The 15,984-nt window shown below is 49.9% G+C and overlaps 1 protein-coding gene across 6 annotated transcripts in view; it reads right to left on the bottom strand.

The window, feature by feature from the left end:
• ACACB (acetyl-CoA carboxylase beta) overlaps window positions 1–15,984 on the bottom strand; it is a 112,891-nt gene that overhangs the window by 68,423 nt on the left and 28,484 nt on the right. For all 6 annotated transcript variants that reach the window (XR_006707805.1, XM_045459127.1, XM_045459125.1 and 3 more), the window contains 9 exons: window positions 15,002–15,134; window positions 11,390–11,528; window positions 8,195–8,304; window positions 7,901–7,982; window positions 6,544–6,642; window positions 5,438–5,547; window positions 5,223–5,333; window positions 1,249–1,458; window positions 787–957 (listed from right to left, as the gene is read on the bottom strand). Coding sequence is in view for 5 of the 6 variants with exons in the window: in XM_045459127.1 (XP_045315083.1) it covers window positions 787–957; window positions 1,249–1,458; window positions 5,223–5,333; window positions 5,438–5,547; window positions 6,544–6,642; window positions 7,901–7,982; window positions 8,195–8,304; window positions 11,390–11,528; window positions 15,002–15,134 (1,165 nt within the window). In the remaining variant the exon portion in view is untranslated. The remainder of the gene's footprint in view (window positions 1–786; window positions 958–1,248; window positions 1,459–5,222; window positions 5,334–5,437; window positions 5,548–6,543; window positions 6,643–7,900; window positions 7,983–8,194; window positions 8,305–11,389; window positions 11,529–15,001; window positions 15,135–15,984) is intronic.

The following is a 15,984-nucleotide window of genomic DNA, read 5'->3' as shown; positions in this document are numbered from 1 at the left end:
TGAGTTCCCACTGGTGCAGGAGTTCCTAACTGTGGGTCACAAGTTCTCGACGGGGGTGATACTGCCCCCCAAGGGGGCAAATATTTGCTCTTGGGGATGAAATCATCTTACTCTTTGTATGCGTTAAGATGTGGATGTATCTACAGTAAAAACAGGTATATCTGTGATGTTAAAATTTCATAAGGGGAGGAATTAGGGGGAAAAGTATCTACAAAGGCTCCTGAAGGGAGCTGTAATGAAAAAAAAAAAGGCTGAGGGGCACCTGGGCGGCTCAGTCAGTTAAGCGTCCGATTTTGGCTCAGATCATGATCTCGCGGTTCGTGAGTTCGAGCCCCACAATGGGTCCCACGCTCACGGTGCAGAGCCTGCTTGGGATTCTCTCTCTCTCCCTCTCCTTCTCTCTCTGGCCCTTTTGTGCTCTCTCAAAAATAAATAAACTTTTTAAAAAAGTTAAAAAAAAAGGTTGAGACACACTCCTCTGGGAGGGACTATGAACGGGTACAGGGGGTCCGCAAATGCCCTGGAACTGTATAAAATCGTTTTTTCCCAGGGAGAAGTTCAACAGGCTTCTGCCCATTTCTCAAAGAGGTCTGTAGCCAGACAAAGGGGACGAGCCACTTCTCAGAAGCTTCTCAGCCTGTGTGGTTCTCAGTGCTACTCCCGCAACAAACCAGTCACTCCCCAGGGACGGCCAGTCAAGACAGAGTCGGGAAGGGCTGATATGAGCCGGACAGGGCCCCCACCCCAGGCGGAAGAAACCCCAGGGCCTGGAGCCCATTTCCTCGCCTGGAGCTGGGCGGCCGGCAGGTTGACGTCGGCGATCATTTCCGTGCACGGGTGCTCCACCTGCAGGCGGGGATTCAGCTCCAGAAAGTGGAAGCTGCCATCCTGGCCGTAGAGGTATTCCACCGTCCCCGCGCTCACGTAGCCCACGGTCTTGGCCAGGCGGACGGCACACTGCACAGAAACGGACACCGAAGGGTTTCCAGCGGTTTTCTTGGACCGTCTCAACGGTGGCTTATAAGTTCCCCGCACCAAATGCTGAGGACCTGCTGTGCGGGAGCTCCTTTGGGACCTCAGGGATCACACTCCCTACGATGGCTTTCACCCCGCCGACCGTGTCTTCACGGGCACCCACCCCGCTCTGGCAACGCGAACTGTAGGGCGCTTTTGCTGGCTGGGTGGAGACGGCTCTCCCTGCGGCTGTCCACCGCCCCCCACCCACCCCCCCAGCTCTGCAGAGCTCACCTGCTCCATGAACTCGAACACAGCCGGTGTGGCGATGGTGGCCGGTGCCTCCTCGATGATCTTCTGATGCCGCCGCTGGATGGAGCAGTCACGCCCGAACAGAGACACGGCGTTCCCGTACTGGTCGGCGAGGATCTGGACCTCCAGGTGCCGGGCGTGCTGGGCCAGCTTCATGAGAAAGATCGGGGAGCCCGGGATCTCACTCTGCACCTGGGGGGACAGCAGAGTGGCTCACTCTTCCCCGGGGGACCAGGGCTGGAGCGTGAAGTTCTCTGAAGATACGTCCACGATTTTGCTGATCTCTTAGCTTTGTTTTACCTCTCTCAGAGACATGCCCTTCTCCTTGATGTTTTAAGTCCGATATTGTCAAAAGTCTATAATGGAACAAGGGCAATTTCCCCACAACCCCATCTCCTAAAGATAACGTGCTGTTAAGATTTGGGAGCGCGTTAGAGTTTAATGTGCTAAGAGTGACTGTGGTTAAGAGTTAACTGGTTAAGTCAATGTGCTGGTGAGAGCCGGGGGCACACTCAGGAACACACACGGCACACGGAATGTTCTTGGGATAAAAATAGGACCGAGGGGCGCCTGGGTGGCGCAGTCGGTTAGGCGTCCGACTTCAGCCAGGTCACGATCTCGCGGTCCGTGAGTTCGAGCCCCGTGTCGGGCTCTGAGCTGATGGCTCAGAGTCTGGAGCCTGTTTCCGATTCTGTGTCTCCCTCTCTCTCTGCCCCTCCCCCATTCATGCTCTGTCTCTCTCTGTCCCAAAAATAAAAAAAAATAAAAATAAAATAAAAAAACGTTGAAAAAAAAAAATAGGACCGAAACATGCTACCCTGCAACTTTCTTTTCCTCCTTCTTAAATAGTACTCTCTCACTTCATTCTTTTGATGGCTTAAAGCCAATCGTCCAGAAATTCTTAATGACGATACAAAAACCAGTGGTCCCATTTAACGACGCCTAGGAAAAGTTTTTAAGTTTCATTTTATTTTTTTATTTATTTTGAGAGCAAGATAGAGAGCAAGCAGGGGAGGAGTAGAGAGAGAGGGAGATAGATCCCATGCAAGGCTCTGTGCTGCCAGGGCAGAGCTCGACACGAGGCTTGATCTCATGAACCCGGGAGATCGTGACCTGAGCTGAAACCAAGAGTTAGATGTTTAACTGACTGAGCTGCCCAGGCACCCCTAAGAAATTTTTTTAAAAATCAAGCTGCAGCTATATAGGGGATGACCCCACTTATAATAATAAAACAGAACTGTATGACTGCCTATATAAAAGTAGATACAGGGGCACCTGGCTGGCTCAGTCGGTAGAGCACGTGACTCTTGGTCTCGGGTTTGTAAGTTCGAGCCCCACATTGGGTGTAGAGATTACTTTTAAAAAATTAAAACATCTTTTAAAAATGTTTTTTCAAAAGTGTATACTGTCGAAGTGCTGGAACCAACCCAACCGCTAACTAGTTACATCTGAGAAGGGGGAGGAGTTCAGAGGTGGTGATAAAAAGAGAATTTTCCACGGGGCGTCTGGGTGGCTCAGTCGGTTAAGCGTCTGACTTCAGCTCAGGTCACGATCTCGCGGTCCGTGAGTTCGAGCCCCGCGTCGGGCTCTGGGCTGATGGCTCGGAGCCTGGAGCCTGCTTCCGATTCTGTGTCTCCCTCTCTCTCTCTGCCCCTCCCCCGTTCGTACTCTGTCTCTCTGTGTCTCAAAAATAAATAAACATTAAAAAAAAATTTGGGGCGCCTGGGTGGCGCAGTCGGTTAAGCGTCCGACTTCAGCCAGGTCACGATCTCGCGGTCCGTGAGTTCGAGCCCCGCGTCGGGCTCTGGGCTGATGGCTCGGAGCCTGGAGCCTGTTTCTGATTCTGTGTCTCCCTCTCTCTCTGCCCCTCCCCCATTCATGCTCTGTCTCTCTCTGTCCCGAAAATAAATAAACGTTGAAAAAAAAAATTTAAAAAAAAAAAAAAAAAAAAAAAATTTAAAAAAAGGGATTTTTCCTTTTTTATGTTTAATATACCCCAAAAGTGTTCGGATGTTTGTATAAGAACAGTTTCATATTGCACTCACGTAATCAAAAGAAAAACGCTTGGGGGAGGCTGGGCATGTGTGGGGACAGGGCATATGCAGGAGCTCTACACTTCCCACTCAGTTTTGCTGTGAATTAAAAACCACTCTAAGAAGCAATGCCTATTTTAAACGACTTTTTTCTTAATGCTTTCATTTATTTTTGAGAGAGAGCGTGGGGGGGGGGGGGGTGGGCGGTGGTGGACAGAGAGCGGAGGACAGAGGATCCGAAGCAGGCCCTACATCGACAGCGGTGAGCCCAAGTGGGGCTCGAACTCACAAACCCTGAGATCATGACCTGAGCTGAAGTCGGACACCCAACCGACTGAGCCACCCAGGCGCCCCACGTCTATTTTAAAGAAAGGGCGGGGGTGGGGAAAGCTTTAGAACCTACACGACTCGTAAATGTAATAGAGGATCCAGGACTGGATCCTGAAACAGAAAGAAGAGATTAGTGGGGAATATTGGTGAGCTCTGAATCAAGTCTGGAGTTCACCTAATAGAAACGTATCACTGTTGATCTCTTAGTTATAGCAAATGTGGCACGGCTGACGGAAGAAACGGGAAACCAGGTGAAGGGTAGATGGGAATTCTACCACCTTCACAACTTTCCTGTAAATAGAACTTCTTCCCCCCAAAGTACCCCAAAAACCTGTTCAGCCCAATGGAATCACGTGAGAGCGAAACCACTACGTTATAGAACATTCACACACTGCCCACAGCTGTTTATCTGGTAAACCTTTTTAGAAAGCAATTTATTGGCCCGTTTTGGTAAATGCACGTGCCCTCTATCTGACTAAGTCCTTCTTGGCACGTCATCAAAGTAACCGTCAAGACTGGAACAACATGGGAAAAATGTCCATGACCTACAACTTGGAATTTCTTTTTAACGTAGAACAAAACACCGGGCAGAATGAATGCAACTCTTTCAAACACACATGGGAACAAGTTCTGGAAGAAACCCTAGAAATACTAAAATAGTCGTGTTAAGAATGGAAAGGTTGAGGGGCCTGGGTGGCTCATTCGGTTCGGTGTCCAACTCTTGACCTCGGTTCAGGTCATGATCTCACAGTTTGTGGGACTGAGCCCCACATCGGGCTCTGCGCTGACAGCGTGGAGCCTGCTTCGGATCCTCTCTCTCCCACTCTCTCCGCCCCTCCCTCTCTCACACACACAGTAAATAAATAAACATTTTTTAAAAAGAAATCTTCGAAAAAAGTCTTTAAAAAGAATGGGAAAAGGGGCGCCTGGGTGGCGCAGTCGGTTAAGCGTCCGACTTCAGCCAGGTCACGATCTCGCGGTCCGTGAGTTCGAGCCCCGCGTCGGGCTCTGGGCTGATGGCTCAGAGCCTGGAGCCTGTTTCCGATTCTGTGTCTCCCTCTCTCTCTGCCCCTCCCCCGTTCACGCTCTGTCTCTCTCTGTCCCAAAAATAAATAAACGTTGGAAAAAAAAAAAAAAAAAAAAAGAATGGGAAGATCATCAGCCTACCTTTTTTAAAACAATGCCAACGGGCAGCTGCAATAGGGCATAATGTTGGCAAAGTGAAAACCCAGCTACAAATAAGCAGATACGCAGTTCATTCCTACAACCAAAGTCAATCACCTCGAAACATCAAAAACACCAAGACTACCAAAACATACACAATGTCCCATCTTTCGAGAGACAACTATAGTCACAAGCCGATAGACGGATTCACAGAATCGAACATCTAAGTTAATGGTGCGGGGATCAACACGAACCACGGACTTCGTGACGTCGTAAAAACGTACACATTTGCTTCGGAAGACAGCAGAGCAATATTCCAGCTCCCGCACATGTCCTCTTGATTTCTGACACGGTCACGCAAATGAAAAGAATCTGGCGGCCAACAACGAAACGCACACAATTCCCAAACACTCAGCAAGAACAGCTCACTTGTCTGAAAAGGATTGGGAAGTCCTCAGCACTCTCTGCTTTCCGGATTCCTTTCCCTCCACCGCCTTCAGAAGCTTTGATCATCAAGGGAAAACCAATTTTCTCTGCCACCTGGGGGCGAAGGACAAACAGACCTCTTTAGAAGGTAGACTGTTTCCATGCTACCAGGATGATGAGAAGCCTCCAGCACCTTGACCTCCCAGCCCCATGTTTACCTCTAGGCCCTCATCCACATCTTTCACACAACCCTGGTCGTAAATGTCTTCTGGGACACTGATTCTTTTCCCCTCCTGCAGATTATCTTCTGTCCACTCTATCATCAGACCTGGAGAGTCACAAAAAAAAAAAAAAAAAAGCTGAATCCTCCCGAGGATGGCGGAGATACATAATACGGAAACCACGGGGTCTTTCCTCACCAAAGCCTCTCAAGACCTGGCCTCCGGACCAACAACATACAGACACAGTCCTTCAGCTTCGCACAGTGGCTTTTAATTTTCCTAAGGACTGACTTGACCTCGAAAGGGAAATCAAACTTAAGAAATCCAGACTGCGTCTACCAAGAACAATCATATTAACCTGAACTGAAAAAAAAATTCCAATTCTACCCACGGATGTCATTTATATGTGAATCGCTATTTTCTAAGACCCTTTCCCTCCCAAATTCGCTGTCTTTGAGGAAAAAAATCAGATTGAATAGGAAACTCCTGAGATTTTTTTTTCCTGTTCATTTTTAATTTATCCTAGAAATTCTATCCTAGGATTCCTTAGGAATTCGTCCTAAGGAAATGATTAAAAACTACATCGAGATTTAGCTATAAAACTATCAAGATTCCATTACTTTTAGCTCTTAAAACAAAAAATTGGAACAAAATAAGCTGGAAACAGCCTAAATATATAACTGTAGAGAACTGTTAATTATGGTAAGTACCTCTCTACGATAAAATCCAATGCAGATATTTTAAATGTTGTAAAGTGTACTTATTGACAAAGAAGGATTAGTGAGAAAAAAAAATAAGTCACAGAGTAGTCAATACAAGATCTCTGGCTTTTTAAAGGATATGCCTAGGAAAAAAAGGCCGGAAAGGTAGGCTCTTTGGCTGTAACAGACGTTTGACACTGGGGCATAGGATTATGGATGATTTCTATTTCTTTTTTGTAATTCTAGATTTTCTAAGCTGTCTGCAATGAAACTGTACCATTGGTTTCATCATTTTAAATTTTTTAAATGATAAAGATAAAATGAAAAAAGCATATTCCTATCACCCCTTCTGGGCAGATAGGGTGGCAGAGCTCCCCGCAGAGTGAGGCTCAGGTCACTTACCACTTCCACTCCAAGGCAGTGTTGGGACCTGCAGCGTCTGGGCCACAATGGTGGAGGCGATCTTATCTCCCAAGGCCCACATGGCCTCACTGGGAGGGCCTGAGGGATCAGGGACAAAGGGCGAGGCAGAATCGAGTTAGTCAATGGCCCCTTGCAGCCGCGTGCCAACCAAATGCACGAAGACAAGTACTCAGGTCCTAGCTCTCAAGGAATGTAAAGACAAGTTGGGGAAGGAAAAAAATCTATCGGTCTGCTACTTCATCAGATGGGGATGAAGTATGCCATTTTTAGTACATGTGGAATGTAAACCTGATCTGAGTTACAACCTGAGGTATGTGGCATGCACAAAATTCACTTGTCAGGAAGAAGCCAAAGAGTTAGACCAAAGGGCCAAGCTAGCACCTCAGAAAACTAGACCCTAGGTTAGAAAACTTCTCCTATAATGATCCAGATGGAAAATATTTGGAGCTTTGCGGGTCTGCCTGTCTCTGTCATGAATATTCAACTTTGCCAATGTTGGGCAAAAGCAGCCATAGGCAATAACTAAATGAATGAGAGGGCCGTGTTTCAATAAATCTTTATTTACAAAAGCAGGCAGTGATCTGGACTTGGCCTATGGGCTATAGTTTGCTGGGCTGGCTCATCAACCTCCAGAGGAGCTAAGGGATAATGAGGGTCCCACGTGATGGCCAACCAAAGACAATAGATAGAGAAAACATAAACAGGCCTGGGTCACTAAGCAGACCCGTGGAATATCAGGTGCTGATTTGCCCTGAGTTGCTTCATACAGTATGTGTTGCAGGCCCAGAGATAAGCAGCAGCACGGGGATTTAGTGTGGATGGTGAATGATTCCCCCAAATCATGCAAAGATGGCCAACAGCATAACTGCACACACAGAGTTTACAAATACATATCCTGTAACAAACAGATGCCATAGAGAGTATCGTTTTACCTAAAAAGCTATAGCAATGAGGGACTCTGGTCCTAAGATGCCAGGACATTACAAAGCCCTGAGAACAGCCCAAGAAAGGTGTGGGCTTATCAGAAATGTGACCTCCGAACCCAGTCAGAAATCTGAACATGGCTGGGATCTCGGTACCAGCAGGAGCATGAGCAGAGGGTTCTGCTCGCTCCAGCATCATTCCGCCGCGGTACCCGTGGTAATGCCTCCTATGTCCCTGGGCTGCCCAACCTCCCCTCCACCGGCCGGCCCTGCTTCCTCATGACAATGAAAGGGTGAGGTGGGAATGTAAAGTGACCCCCACCTTGCAGGGCTACACTGGAAAGAGAACCTGTCCCAGCAGACCATCCCGTGAACGCCCCGATTCCCGCGTATCTGACGGAGACATACTCTACCTAAGAAAGCAATCTCATGCTTGCACAGGAGCTCCGGGAGTTTGGGGTTTTCGGAAGCATGGCCCCAGCCAGCCCACACCGCCTGTAAACACAGAGAGGTGTGAATGAAGATCTCCGAGAATCCCCCTCCTGTCACGCACGGAAAGCTCTTCCCGGGGTCACATCAGCCCCGGATTTCAGGGTCCCGGACGATCTGGCTCCTCCCTCCCTTCTGAACCTGCAAGAGTGAGTTTTTGCTCCCAAGTTCGGAGCGTCATCCCCCTGTAGACAGACTGGGCACCCCATCTGACTTACCTGCACGGGGATCCTCTTGGCAATGTCCACAACCAGCTCCACGTTGGCATAGTTGTTGTTGTTGGGCCCTCCTGGGACAGGGACGTACTGATCTGCCATCTTGATATACTCTGCAATTAAATGAGAAAAGGAAAGAAAAACTGAGACGCTGAAGCTCACCGCAGGACTACGTACGGCCACCGAGAGGATGACCAAGATTCTGTGGCAGCAAGGGACAAACGTGTGTGGGCACTTGAAGAAAACTGGACGTGACTTTCACTATGTGAAAATATATGTGCATCAGGACAAGGTCTGGAAGGCAATAAAGAAAGAAGGACGCAAGCTTCTTGGGGACGGTTGGGATAAGAGGTGGCGTGTTCTATTAATTCTCTTTTTCAATGTTTATTTATTTATTGTGTGTCTGTGTGTGTGTGTGTGTGTGTGAGAGAGAGAGAGAGAAAGAGAGAGAGAGAGAGAGAGAGAGAGTCCCAAGTAGGCTCGACATCATCGGCACAGAGCCCAACTCAGGGCCCCATCTCACGAACCATGACATCATGGCCTGAGCAGAGATCAAGAGTCTGATGCTCAACGAACTGAGCCACCCAGGAGCCCCTATTAATGCCTATTTAAAGTTTACCTTAATACCGTTTTGCCATTAAGCAATACAATGTGTTTTTTTTACATTTTTGTTTATTTACTTTTTGAGAGAGAGATAGAGTGAGCACAAGCAGGGGAGGGGCGGGGAGAGAGGGAGGGAGGGAGAGAGCATCCCAAGCAGGCTCTGCGCTGTTAGCACAGAGCCCAGCGTGGGGTGGGGCTTGAACTCTCGAACCGTGAGATCATAACCTGAGCCGAAACCAAGAGTTGGATGCTTAACTGACTGAGCCACCCAGACGCCCCAACAATACGATGTTTTTTTAACCACGGTAAAAAACAAAAAACATAAAATGGGTCATCGAATTCATTTTTCCAGCGTCCAGTTCCAGAGGATTTAGCACATTCACATTGTTATGAAACAGATCTCCAGAACTTTTTCTATCTTGCAAATCTGAAACCCTGCCCGTGAAACAACTACTCCCCTTGTTCCCTCCCGCAGCCCCTGGCCACCACCATCTACCCTCGGTCTCTACGAATCTGACAACTCTAGGGACCTCATATATGTGGGATCCTATTTGTCTTTCTGTGACTGGTTCCTTGCACTTAGCATCATGTCTTCCGGTTCGCCAACGCTGTACCACGTGACTGGATTTCCTTCCTTTTTAAGGCTGAATACAATGCGATGTTTTGATTTCAAAATAGTCATGCCCTTTATGCCAGAAACTCCACTTCTAGGAATATGTCCTAAAAAACCCTACTCATGAACGAAGCCAAAGTAAGAGGATGTTCACCGGGCAGTGTTTTGGACTGTGAAAAGCCAGACTCAAGCCAAAGGCAAGGGTTGGTACCCCTGTCCCATGGGATTCTTGTGGATCCTGAGAAGGAACAGTGTGGAACTTCATGGGCAGGCTCGCAAAGAAACCCAAGAGTGGTGGATTCCTTCCAGCCTGCCTGCCTCCCATGTCTATGGAGCACACGAGCATTGGCCACGGGGGAGGGCCCACAGATTACAAAGTAAGGAGTCAGACAAGCTCCCTCCCGTCCCTGGGTTTTACTCCACTATCTGAGAAGATAAACACGAAAACAAACACAATAGCACCAGAACGGGGTCAACGCCAGGGCTCTCTGTAAAAGTCACACGGGAGAACACGACTCAAAGGCTAGGGCAGGGAGGGGTGGAGGCCTGTTGTGCCAGAAGCTTCAGGGGTGGGGAAGTAGGCGGGGGGGCGGGGGGGGAGCGTCATCAGCAAAAGATCCAGCATGTTCCAAGAGTTCTTGGACAGGAAAGAGCTCAGCCAGCCCAGCAACCGGTGAGGCCACTGTGGCTGGGACCCAGGGATGGAACGTGAGAGGCACTAGATGGGGCCAGAAGGCCAGCAGAGTCACGTTGTGAGGCACCTTAACTGGCCTGAGTGAGGACGTGGAATTTTAGTCTGAGTGTGATGGGAGCCCCCACAGAATAAGGCTGTGGATTCAGACAGCCTGGGGTTCCAATCCTGCCATGCCACATACTGGCTCTACGACCCTGGACGAACGACTTATGTCCCTGTGCCTCGCTGCCTTGTCTATAAAATAGGGCTGACAATCAAATCTGTCCTCTGAGTTAAAAGGAGGCTGCATCCTGAGGCACCTGGGTGGCTCAGTCGGTTAAGCGTCTGACTCTTGATCTCGGCTCAGGTCATGGTCTCATGGTTCATGAGTTCGACTCCCACATCAGGCTCCGTGCTGACAACGTGGAGCCTGCTTGAGATTCCCTCTCTCCCTCTTTCTCTGCTCCTCCCCTATTCATTCTCTCATCTCTCTCAAAATAAATAAATAAACATTAAAAAAGAGAGAGAGAGAGAAGAAGGCTGCATCAGTGCGGGGTCAGGGCCCGGGGCCTCTGCTCCAGGTTCGGGGGGAGGGCAGGGGACAGCCCCGCAGCCTCAGAAGCTTCGAGGAGGAGCTGACAGGCCCTGAGGCTGGGTTTCTAAGAGGTCACTCTGGCTACTGTGTGGAAAAAAGTCTGTAGAGGGATGTGATGGTTCAGGGAAAAAAGCAAACTTGTCCGACAGTTATTTACAGAATGAGCTATGCTAACAGACATAGAGAAACAGTGAACAGAAAACTGAATGGTTGAAACACAATACATACATCTGCAAGAAAGAACCCCTCCCCCCCCGCCCCACCCCACCGGGTGAGAAAGACCACTCTGATGGAACACTGGGCACTTCTCAAAGATAGGATTTCTACTTTGAGTATTGACCGTTTGCATTTTTTCAAGTTTATTTATTTGAGAGAGAAAGAACGCGAGAGTGAGTGGGCGGGGCAGAAAGAGAAGGAGTGAGAGAATCCCAAGCAGGCTCCGCACCGTCAGCACAGAGCCAGGTGCGGGGCTCGATCTCACAAACCGTGAGATCGTGACCTGAGCCGAAGTCAAGAGTCGGACGCTTAACTGACTGAGCCAGCCAGGCGCCCCTGCATTTATAATTAAATGAAGAACAGGCAAATAATGCAAGCTCAGGAGAGGTACCCTGGGACTCTGGGGTCCAGGATGGACGTGGCCTAGGTAAAATGGAGGAGGAGAGGGCAGGTAAGGACAGGGGGTGGCAGGAGGGGAAGGAGTCAAGGCCCAGGTACCTGCATTGGCCTTCAGGTCCTCTGGGGTCACCATGACAACAAACCGGATGGCCCGCTCGTTGCGGAACATCTCATAGGCCCACCTGCGGATGGAGCGCATGCACTTCACGGCGGCGATGCCGTTGTTGGCGATGAGCACCTGGACCGGGAAAATGGGGAAGGGGCCAGAGCTGCACACCTACCTGTGCTGGGAGCTGCATGCTACCCCGGTGTCCATCTCACAGCTGCAGAGCCTCCTGAGGTACCTCTTTGAATCTCTAGAGCACACAGCCTGGCAGAGAGGTGCTCAAAATCTGCTGGCTGCATGAATAGATGATGGGGGGATGGATGGATGATTGGTCAGGTAGAGGACTGGATGGATGGACAGATGGATGGATGGATGGATGGCTGGATGGGTGAGTGGATGGATGGATGGATAGATGGATGGATGGGTGGATGGATGGATGGATAGATGGATGGATGGATGAGTGAATGGATGGATGGGTGGAAGGATGAAAGAGTGGATGGATGGATGGATGGATGGATGAGTGGATGGGTGAGTGGATGGATGGATGGATGGATGAGTGGATGGATGGATGGGTGGATGGGTGAGTGGATGGATGGATGGATGGATGGATGGATGGATGGATGAGTGGATGGATGGATGGATGGATAAGTGGATGGATAGATGGGTGGACAGGTGGATGGGTAAGTGGATGGATGGATGGATGGATGGATGAGTGAGTGGATGGATGGATGGATGGATGGATGGATGGATGGATGGATGGATAAGTGGATGGATGGCTGGATGGGTGAGTGGATGGATGGATGGATGGATGAGTGGATGGACAGATGGGTGGATGGGTGGATGGGTAAGTGGATGGATGGATGAGTGGATGGATGAAAGAGTGGATGGATGGATGGATGGATGAGTGGATGGATGGATGGATGGATGGATGAGTGGATGGATGGATGGATGGATGAGTGGATGGGTGGATGAGTGGATGGATGGATGGATGGATGGATGAGTGGATGGATGGATGAGTGGATGGATAGATGGGTGGATGGGTAAGTGGATGGATGGATGGATGGATGGATGAGTGGATGGGTGGGTGGATGGATGGATGGATGGATGGATGGATGGATGAGTGGATGGATGGATGGCTGGATGGATGAGTGGATGGATGGGTGGATGGGTGAGTGGATGGGTGGATGGATGGATGGATGAGTGGATGGATGGATGGATGGATGGATGGATGGATGGATGGATGAGTGGATGGATGGATGAGTGGATGGATGGGTGAGTGGATGGATGGATGGATGGATGAGTGGATGGATGGATGAGTAGATGGATGGATGAGTGGATGGATAGATGGGTGGATGGGTAGATGGGTAAGTGGATGGATGGATGGATGGATGGATGGATGGATGGATGAGTGGATGGATGGGTGGATGGGTGAGTGGATGGATGGATGGATGGACGAGTGGATGGATGGATGGACAAGATGGGCAGGATGGACAGGATGGGATGAATGAATGATTTTTGATCCTCTACTGGCACCATCACGATCACTTAACATTTCTGAACGCTTATATGTACCAAGCTACACTACCATATATTTCACCAGCATTATTTCATTTCATCCTCACAACAGCCCTTGACAGTGGCTGTATTCTTATCTCTATTTGGGATTAAAGATATTAAAAAAAGGAGTCGAGGCACTTGCCCAAAATCATACAGCCAGTACGTAGCAGGCATGGGATTCGTGAGCCCTGCACACTCTGACCTGTGCTCTGAACTGACCCCCTTGGCTGCCTCTGCGTCCTGGAGGTTAAAGGGCCCAGACTTGGTAAAGAGGAAAGGCAGCAACGCCGGCCAACCTCAGCAACTGAAAGCAACAGAAAAGGTCCCAGTTTCCATTCCTAATGTGCCTGAACTTCCTGTGTGGCATTAGGCAGACCCCCACATAAGGATCTCAGACTGGCCAGCCTCCTGGCTTGGTCTATAAGAAATAAAACCAAGGTCTAGTTTTCCTGTTAAAAAGAAATAGGCATATGGCCTCGAACCTCTGACTGACGTAGCAAGAACATAATTTTAAGGCTCGGGAGAACAAGTCTCATTAGAGATGGGGAATGCAATGGCTGCCATTTTACAGAAAGGGAAACTGAGTCCAGGTGTCATATCCTTATGAGTGGCCACAGCAGACGGAGCCCAGCGCTCTGGGCTCTGGTTCAGGGCTCCCTCCTTTCGAAACTGCCCCCTGGAGAGCAATGACAGAATGGCAGGCCTTCGGTTCTCTCAGTCTTATCATCAAAGGGAGGCTTGGTCAAGAAGGAAGGGTTCTGGGTGAGCCTAGGACAGCCCGTTTCCCTGGGCCCCATTTGTCCCAGCACATGCTGGGAGCTCCGCCAGGGGAGAAGGCCACTGTGGGCTGGCTGGCTGTTCTAGTCTCCACAGGTGCAGCTTTCCCACAAGGAGTCTAGGGGAAAGGGCAAGCCACGGTCAAGTCCAAAGTCATAAAGTGAGGCAGCTCCCGGCTGAGGCCTTCAGTGGCCACCCAGCCTCTTGGCTCCCCAGGGCTGCGTGCCAGCCACCATCAGTTGGGCCGGCTGCAACACAGTCCCCTTGGCAAGTGTGACAAAAGCGTAGCTTCTGGATCCCCGCCCAAGAGTTTCTAACTCTGAGGCTCCAGGGCAGAAGAGTCTATTGGCTGCCAGGCTCAGGAGCCCATATGAGTCTCTAACGCTCAATACTGCACTTAGGACACTGGAGAGAGGACGTGGGGTCTGGACTCTGACGACCAGAGTCCAAATCCCAGCTCTGCCACTGACCAGCTGTAAGACCCAGGCAAGCCACCTCCCTTCCCTGAGCCTGTTTCCCCTTCTGCAAAATAATATCGCCCAACAGGACTCGGCGGGGGGCGGGGGTATATACTTAAATGAGGTAAGATAAGGTAAAGCAGTTCCCAGGGTGCCCGGCAGAGCAGGCCCTCAAAAGCCAGTAGCTGCTCTTGTTATAATTACCCACCACCACCCTGGAGTAATAGCGGAAAAGAACAAGGCCTTCTGGTCAAACTGACCTGGGTTCAAATCCCGACACCGGCCCTCTCTGGCCACGGGACTTTGGACAACCGATGTCAAGTCTCTGCATCTTTGTTCTCCATGAATACGACGGGAATTACCAGTCTGCGGCCCAGAGCCTTAACCCGATGGAACGGGAAACGATGCAAAAAGCCGCTCTAAATGGCCACAGGTAGCGGTTTCCCTTCATTATCGTTATTCAGTACACGGGCCTCCTCTCCCGGAAGGAGCTCTACACCTCAGAAGGGCAGGGCGGGGCTTTTAGGCCTGCCCCCCAGTAGGCGAGAAAGCAGCCCCTTGCATGAAAGGACCGTGGGGTCTTTTCAGACCTCAGTCTCCGTTTGTGTGAAATGGGGGTGATGCACCTGTTGCTTCCGGCTGTTGAGAGGGTAGAAAGCTGATGAATTCCAGCACGTGGCACTCAGCGAGTGCTCACGGAAGGGTGGCCTGGCCCTTTCTCTACAGAGTTATGTGAGCCTGAAGTAGGTTCTCTCCCCTCCAGCTGGGAGGAGGGGCCCCACCCCACCCCGACTGCCAGGACCCCACCTGTACCTTCTCAATGACCCGATCCCCCCCGAAGCGCGTGACAAACTCAGCCGGGGAGGCCACGGTAAAGTCTCTGTGCAGGTCCACCTTCTTTAGTTCTCGGCCCTTCTTCACCAGGTGGAGTCCGGACATGCTGGGTCTGCAGAGGGGACAGGACAGACCCCGATGAGCCATGGAGCCTGGGATGCGGGGGAAGGGAGTCGGGAGGCCAGCACCCATGAAGTCAACATCAACAGAGAAGTGGGAGCCCATCAGACCCCCTCTTGCTTTGTAGTCTCCACCAGGGACCTTGACGCATTTCACAAGGAGACTCAAGAACCCGGTACAGGAATGAGCAGGAGCGATCCCTGGCGCGCCCCAAGCTGTACATTTCAAATCTTTAATCTCCCGTTAATTTTTACTTCATACGCTCCCAACTTAGAAACTCAAATAATACTGAAAAGCTTATGGGGAGGGGTTTATGAACAGGGAGCAAGCCCACACAATCTAACGCTTTAGATTTGTCTTTCTTGCCCTTTTCTGCAGACACATATCAAAAATTGGGGGGCTGAAAACAACAAAAAAAAGTGTGTAACTTCCAGGTGGTGGTTCCTTGCCCTCCCCCTCCAGAACCCCACACCAGAGGAAAGCACTTCTCTGGCATTTCTATCTCTCCATAGTCCTGAACAATGCATGAGTACCACCTTGTGTGACATCTTTTTTTTTTTTTTAGTTCATCTATTTATTTAGAGAGGCGGGAGGGGCGGAGAGAGAGGGAGAGAGACAATCCCAAGCGGGGTCCATGCTGTCAGTGCAGAGCCTGATGCAGGACTTGAACTCACGAACCGTGAGATCATGATCTGAGCCAAAATCAAGAGTCAAACACTTAACCAAGTGAGCCACCCAGGCATCCCTCTTATCAACGTTTTTTATATTGACTGTACATTGAAATCCTATTTATAGCAGCACTATTGACAATGGCCAAACTATGGAAAGAGCCCAAATGTCCA

The sequence above is a fragment of the Leopardus geoffroyi genome, chromosome D3 (genome assembly GCF_018350155.1).
Source record: "Leopardus geoffroyi isolate Oge1 chromosome D3, O.geoffroyi_Oge1_pat1.0, whole genome shotgun sequence".
Lineage (NCBI taxonomy): Eukaryota > Metazoa > Chordata > Mammalia > Carnivora > Felidae > Leopardus > Leopardus geoffroyi.
This window is presented reverse-complemented; position numbering and strand designations above follow the sequence as displayed.